The sequence below is a fragment of the Tasmannia lanceolata genome, unplaced genomic scaffold (genome assembly GCF_043159265.1).
Source record: "Tasmannia lanceolata isolate RefF3 unplaced genomic scaffold, GAP_Taslan_0.1 ptg000037l, whole genome shotgun sequence".
Taxonomy (NCBI): Eukaryota; Viridiplantae; Streptophyta; class Magnoliopsida; order Canellales; family Winteraceae; genus Tasmannia; species Tasmannia lanceolata.
In genome coordinates, this window is record NW_027518714.1 from 950765 (window position 1) to 958600 (window position 7836).

Genomic DNA, 7836 nt, shown 5'->3' on the forward strand with positions numbered 1-7836 from the left:
ATTAGAGGTTATAAACTGGCTTGTTATAAGAAGTTTGGGGGTTAAAGCAGATTGGGATTTCGTGTTTGTAGCTTCATCAGGTGCTTCAGGTGGTATTCTGATCTTGTGGGATAAAATCAGTTGGAAGAAATAGGAGGAATGGCGGGGTAAATTTTCATTATCTGTGTCTCTTCGAAAAGTGGTGGACAACTCGATGTGGCTATTTTATGGTGTTTATGGCCCTGTTCTTAAATCAGAGAAAGGGTTATTTTGGGAGGAGCTGGGGAAGGTGAGGGACTTGTGCTCGTTCTCCTGGTGTATAGGGGGGATTTTAATGAAACGAAAGAAGTGGGGGATCGCCTGGGTTGCAGGAGGGCTAATCAGTATATCTGATAGACTAGCTAGAGATAGAAACTCGAGTGAGGGGTTGGAGGTGTTTGATTACCCCCCTCTCTGACTCCGTATTCTCTTGTTCATATCTCGGGTTCTCTCTTGTATTTTCGTCTTTTTATTGCTTTTATTGACCATCTTGGTCTTTGCTTCTTTCTGATGAAATCTTATACCATTCAAAAAATAAAAGATGGAAGGCTGGCGGATAGCTTTGTAGTAAATCATGATCGTGATCTTGTGCCTATCAGACCCCATAAAGGAGAAAAAAAAATTCAATAGAATGCCTAGGATAGCTTTGTAGTAAATCATGAGAAAACAAGCATGAGAATAGCTTTGCTTCTCTGGGGTAGACCCTAAACAAGACTTGATAAATTGAATGCCTAGGATCATCTAATAAAGCTATCCTCATAGGATCAATGGATCTGATAATGTACACTCGGCAAAGCCAGGGCCCAAAACATGTTTTAAAAAAAAAAATCTAAATCGTTCATTTGTTGGCTGTGCCCAAAGAAATTTCTCTATAAGATAATCCTTTCCCTTCAATATATTTTGTATGAAATGGACGACACAGTATAGATTCTATAGAAACCTCTACAAATCAAAGGGTTAGGATCATTCTATAGAAAAGGTTTTTGGGGCGCCATATCCTATGTACAGCCGGGGACTAATAAATGAACAGTTTAGATCATCCAATTAAATGGGTCTCCCTGCACTTTTTGATGCAGGTGTATCAATGTGCAAAGATTTTATATGGTGTGTGGCCTTATAGTCCACTATTTTCAAAGAGTACTATATGGCCCACTTCATAGGATCATCCAAACCGTTCATTTGTTGGGCTCCAATGTAAATAGGCTGTGGCCGGAAAATCATTTCCATATATATAGGATGATCCTAACCAGCGGATCTATTGAGGTTTATATAATGTGCATTCCCTTTATAGATCACAGGGTGATAATTAATACTATGGAAATGATTTTTCGGGCCATTCAAGCATTGACATTTAGACCCAATTCCTAACCTCAAATGGTGTAGGCCATTTTGGCTTGCATTCTTGATGTCAAATATTCTCTAGAATGTGCATTTATTAATAGAAAATATTCTTGACCTTGACATTTACTAACTTTATGGCTGGTAAATTTCCAAAATTGAATACACCGATGCATGACGTAATGATAGAGATATTGTAAGGGAAAGTATCTACAGCTTGACTTTTGAAGTAGGTTCCTTAATAGAGGAAGTTTACCACTTTGGTGAAAAATTTAGAGGAAAGAGAAAGACACTTTGGAATTTGCTCCATAACTTACTATAGGAATGATTGTGTCCACTACATGGGAGTAGAGAGCATCTCATTTTAGTGGAAGGAAGCCATTGTCCTTATCTTCTGATTTTATGCTTGAAGGATTCTAACTATGTCAACATTGCTGATCTGCATGTCTCCATCAAATAACAAATAATCAACTTCTTTGTTACAATCTCATTAATCTCAGGTATAGAGAGAGAGAGAGAGCTTTTGTGAAATGAGCTTCATGTTTTCTAGACATGGATTTAGCATGAACTTCAACCGTAGCAAAGTAGAAACAGCATGGAAATGGTGAGTGAGACGCAACGCTGTGTGCATGAGCTCGTCACATAGACGCGTTTATTATAATATAAGTTTCAAAACGATATTCCTCTAATTTTATGATGCATTATCAGGAATGGAAATGATATTTTCACTCACTTTTCAAGCATTTCCACCCTTTTTTGTTGTATTTTTCCTAAAATAATTCTATTTTCTGGAAAAACAAAAGTGGTGATATTAACATTCAATGGTATTAACATCTAATCATAACATTAAATATTGTGAATTTTTTTTCTTTTTTTGAACGTGGACGATCAGACATTATCTATAGCCAATGGTTCACATTCAATGGCTAAAAATATACACATTATTAGATGTTAGAATTAAATAAATGATTGGCGTGATATTTGGGTGATATGAGGCGACTCTAGGCCTATCAGATGGACGGGTTCAGATCAGTTAAAGGTTCGGCCCACTGAAACTTAGTGGGTGCGCGGCAATACAATGGAACCCACAAGCCCCTTTTTTTCAGCTTTTCTGTTTGCTAGTAGGCCATCAATTACACCATTACTATGGCTATGGCTATGGATAAGTGTAACGCAAATTGAGAAAGAAGGTGGCACTTCTCTATTCTGACCTCTGCTAATGCTACAGAAAATCATGAAAAAACTATTCTATGAAAAAATAGAGTGGGTTTCGAGTTTTCCTTTGAAAAGAAAGAAAATTTTCTATTTTGGGGTCATATATCGGCCGAGGTACCACGCAAGGCCCTATCAGATGCATATATGGACGGTTCAGATCAGTCAAAGTGTGGCCACTTTTGACTAAATTGGAGAGACTCATGTTATTACAATTGGACCCACAAGCCCTATTTTTCGTATTTTTCCTTGGGGACTTCGCAAAAGAAATCTTCTGCTTGACAATTTACAAATCGAGTCATCACATGAGTGAATTTTGCAAATGGGGTGATGACATCAAATTTTTTACCAAAACAACTATGGTAATTTTTTTATTTTTAACTCATAAAATGAGCAAAATGTCCTTGTATGTGAAAGGAGAAAAAAATTACCATATAGAAAGACCAAATTACTCCTGACTCTTTGATAGGGTGTGGGAATAACATTTCTACGTGCGTTAGCATTCTTGGCGGCCCATGTCATGCATGGGTGTAAAATAATGGGCCAATAGTGGGCCCTACCCTATGCATGGGCTTGGAGTGAGACCTACCCCAACAGAGCATGAGGTAAAATAGTGGGCCCAGTTCCATGCATTTGTTTGAGTTGAGTTGGTGGAATCCACACCCTATGAAAAGATCAATGAGTCACAGGTATTTTGGTATTTTTACAAGATATTTTTTGTCTTTTCACCTATAAGGATGTTATGGTCTTTTTACGAGTTTAAAAATTCTACCATGCCTATTTTGGTCCTGAATTGATGCAGGACTGGATTTGCAAAATTCACTCAAATGTGATGATTCTAATTGTAAGTTATCAAACCATAAGTCTGTTCTTGCAAATAAAGAAAAGTAAGACTTCTTTGCAAAACCCCGTTTTACCTTTTTCTCAGTTTTTTCGTTTGATATTGGCTCTTAAGCAAGGTTTTAGATTTCAGTTTCGGTACCTATTTCGGACGGAATTTGGTCTGATATTTGGTACTAAGCTTCGAAATTTTGGACTGAATTTTTTAAATTTCGGCTGAAATTTTGTAATTTTTTTTTAAAAAAATACCATTTTCTTTAAATGGTCCCGATTAAATGCAAGCGAAATATCAAATTTCAGAAAATTTCGGTTTTGGTCCCCCACCGAAATCCGGATTTCGGTCGAAATTTAAAACCATGCACCCACCCTACTTAAGTCTTAAGTACACCATTCCTAAATGTGGATATGGATAAATGTAACGCAAATTGAGAGTGAAGTCGGTTCTCCTGCTCCACGGGCAGTTGTCAGTTCTGACCTACATTAATACAAAAGTCGACACACAGATAAAGGGTCTATCCTAAAAATAATTCTTAAAAAGTTAACAATCACAAGATAACACTTGCATTTAATCGGAAACTAGGGTTTTGAAAAATCTTGAAGCCTGTGCCAAACACCAACCTCTCACATTAACTCATTATCGGCTTCTCTCCATGTGTTTATATACTTTACACGAGCCAATACATGTCATACTCATAACCAACAATATTTTAAAGCCCAGGATGCACACAACAAACAAAACCCTACCTAGTTTCTCCTATATAACCTTCTCCACAAGTCAATTCATCACATAGATAGGCACTCAAACTTTAGTGATCTCTTCCTTTGGAGCAGCGGCCATGGTTTCTCATGATTCTATTCGGACTGCTGTTGGCATTTTAGGTCTGTCAAATGAATGTCCATTAGGCTTTTTATTTTTCTTTTTTAAATGGTAAATGTCCATTAGGCTTCTAAGAGTGACTTTCTTGAAATTTTGATTAGGGTTTGTTTTTTTGTGTTGGTGTGAGGGTGGTGGGTCTTTTTTCTTCATCTCCACTTGGGTTGCCTTCTTTTGTTCCATTTTAGAATTTTTTATAAAAATGATGGGTTTTACAATTTAATTTTTCGAAATTGATTAAGTTTTTTTTTTTTTTTTTTCCTGTTTGTGCTAAGGTGGTAGGTCATTTTTCTTCATCCAGTTGGGTTGCCTTTCATTTGTTCCTTTTTAGAAAGAATAATAATGGGTTTTACAGTTTTTTTCGAAATTGATTAGGGTTTCTTTTGTTTCTGTTTGTGATAGGATGGTGGGTCTTTTTTTTTCATCTAGTTGGGTTGCCTTCTTTTGTTCCATTTTAGAAATTAAGAAAAAATAATGGCTTTTATAGTTTTTTTCAGGGATGTGTTTTTCTATTATTAGTTTTCCATCTGAAAATATGGAATGACATGAATTTTTGCTTGCTTATTGCAGGAAACATAATATCATTGGGGTTGTTCTTGTCACCATTGTAAGGATGCATTTGATTCCTAATATCAGCAAGCTTTATGAAGTAGTGGTTTTTTTTTGGTACAATTGACTGATTTCTTCTTCTTTTTCTGGTTTTGGATGATTTTAGGACCACCTTTTATCAGATATGGAAGAAAAAATCAGTAGAGCAATTCTCTCCAGCTCCATATCTAGCAACCCTTCTAAACTGCATGCTTTGGGTTCTATATGGATTGCCATCGGTGCACCCTCATAGCATGTTGGTTATAAGCATTAATGGGTCAGGGTGCGCCATTGAGCTCTTCTTCGTGTTCTTCTTCCTCTTCTACTCTGATGGAAGGAAGAGGATGAAAGTGTTTGTTATATTTCTCACAGAGGTCGCCTTTGTGGGTGTCGTTGCTGGTCTTGTTCTTACTCTGGCTCATACGTTTGAATGCCGCTCTCTTGTGGTCGGAACCATCTGCATCTTTTTTGGGACTCTTATGTATGCGGCGCCGCTTTCGGTCATGGTCAGTATGCTTTATTTACATCATACTATTCTAAAATGGGAAAATTGTTTCAACTCCGCCAAGCAGATTACGTTATCCACTCCGCCGGCCAAAAATATAGTGGGGGCCCACATTGTTTGGGTGTGTGCAGAGTAAACATGGGTGGCTATAAACTTCCACAAATCTGTCCATTTTTAATCTACAAATCGAAGGTTTAGGAAAATGATATTTCCACCTCTTTTGTTTGTTTCTTGAAAACTAAGAAAAATACAAACAAAAACTCGTTGCAATACAGTCATTTTTAGGACAAAAAAAACAAGAGGGTCCCTTTTATTTGCCTCATCCTGAAAATGAATAAGAGGGTACGTGGTGGAAATGTTGGAAAAGGTGGTGGAAATATCATTCCCCGAACAGAAAATGTTAAATCTCGTGAAAAAAATTAGAAAAATTAGTTTATATTACTTGTTTTACCAGGGACAGGTGAAATCACAGCTGGTTGTTTTTGGGTCATGCATGCTGCATGGACGAATGTCTTCATGGATGTGTGATTCATGCAATATATTCATACATCCGTGTTGCATGCAATATTGATACTTCATACATGCACTGTAAATTGCAAAGAAATGATATGTCCACCCCTTCCAGCATTTTCACCTGCCCCCTTTTCATTTGCCTTTAATTCTTGGAAACGACTTTATTTTCAAGAAAAAACAAACAAGCAAAAGCGAATGAAAATACAATCATTTTAAGGGAGGGAAATATCAATTTCCAATATTTGAAGGGATTGGAATACACCCCCTTAAAATTAAGGGAAGTGATATTTACGCCCCTTTTCATCACCGGTGCCAGTATACCAATGACTAAAGGGGGCCTAATGTACTTGATGTCAGAAGAATCTAGTGGCCTTGATTGTCACGTACACTGGCGCTGGGTGTCCCTGGTGATGAAAAGGGGCGTAAATATCACTTCCCAAAATTAAGCATAATTAAATCATAGTTATTATATTTAACTACATTTATGATTTGAGATTTTGTGTTTTAATGTTTTGGTGAGTCGCAGAAATTGGTGATCCGAACGAGGAGCGTGGAGTACATGCCACTCTCAATATCTCTGGCCTCTTTGGCCAACGGAATTTGCTGGACTACCTACGCCCTCCTCCGCTTCGACCTCTATATCACTGTAAATTAATAAATTCCCATATCAATTTTTGAAATTCAAACAGGGGTGTTATTGCATCCCACGAAATGCATTCTGCGATGGACGCTAGCAAACCCTTAAAAGATTAATTTTTTTTTTAAATCATGATTTCCAAAGACTAATAATTCAAAAATCTTATAAGTGAATCCGTTTTAATAATCAATTTGTATGAATTTATTTTAATTTTCACCATCATTTACTAAATTATTTTTTTTTCCCTTAATCAGATTCCTAACAGTCTGGGCACCCTGTTCTCGGTGGGTCAGCTGATATTATACGCAGCCTTTTACAAATCGACAAAGAAGAGACAAATAGAAGAAAGGAGAGGCAGAGAAGAGATGGCTTTGTCGGAGGTGGTTGTGTTTGGAGAGTCAAACAAGAAATGCAATGCAACATCAAACGGGCATGCCCCTGAGATACGGGAGACGTGAAGTACACAACGTATGCTTCGAAGAGGAGAGAGATAAAATTATTCATAAAAACACCCTTTACCTTACTATAAAAGAGAATAGTATTTCTATAGTGTTTTCTTTTATGGCCTGTCATGGATAAAAGGTATAGGGTATGATAAAGTATGAATCATTGTAATTGGACACTTGTTATGTTTATTATCAGAATATGTTTCCCCTCTTTTTCTCTTTAAATCTGTTGATGCTCATGACATGTATATAGCATGGCTCAGTTCGGTTGTAGGTAGGAAAATACTAATGGCAAAAAAGAAATATAAATTTGTGTGTTTGTTGTGACAAAAGTCAAAACCAGAGCAGAGCAGAGAGTCTCGAGAGAGAGAGAGAGAGATGTTTCAAAACCTTGCGACCCATGGTGTTTTGTGGTCAAGTGTTACAATAGAAGAAGGCACACACGGAATGCTTGCGACACAGAATGTCTACAATGCATGATGTTTCAGGTTGCACAAAACTTTGCGTGTGGGAAACCAAAACCTATGTAACTGTTATTTGTTGTATAGTAGAAGGCAAATGAATGTGTGATGCATGCACGATTCAATTTCATGCCTAATGTGCAGACGTTTATATGAGCTTACAAGATGTTACATTGGTTAATTTCTTGTAGGAAACTAAAGATTGGGAAGAAATAAATAAATTATTTACAGATCCTCTCAAGTTTGGTTAAAAAACAAACCCTTTCTTCTTCTTCTCCTTCTCCTTCTATTCCTTATTACTGCCCCTCAAATTATTAGTTGTTCCATATTTTCTTATTACTTATCAACAAGTTAAGATTTTGAATGGGTTGAGGCTCCAGCATAGCCGGTAAAGACTATATGTT

At 36.9% G+C, this 7836-nt stretch overlaps 1 protein-coding gene across 2 annotated transcripts; it reads left to right on the top strand.

Annotated features, from left to right (window-relative positions):
- Positions 1 to 3883: 3883 nt before the first annotated feature.
- On the top strand, positions 3884 to 7196 carry LOC143860199 (bidirectional sugar transporter SWEET4-like). Of its 2 annotated transcripts, XM_077370764.1 has the most exons (5): positions 3935 to 4287; positions 4853 to 4889; positions 4998 to 5376; positions 6415 to 6534; positions 6780 to 7196. In XM_077370764.1, exons 1-5 carry the CDS (start codon positions 4245 to 4247, stop codon positions 6981 to 6983), a joined length of 783 nt encoding a protein of 260 aa, XP_077226879.1. In that variant the 5' UTR covers positions 3935 to 4244; the 3' UTR covers positions 6984 to 7196. The 2 variants fall into 2 exon arrangements, with proteins under 2 accessions (XP_077226880.1, XP_077226879.1); XM_077370765.1 differs by lacking the exon at positions 6415 to 6534 and having other exon boundaries at positions 3884 to 4287.
- The last annotated feature ends 640 nt before the right edge of the window (positions 7197 to 7836 follow it).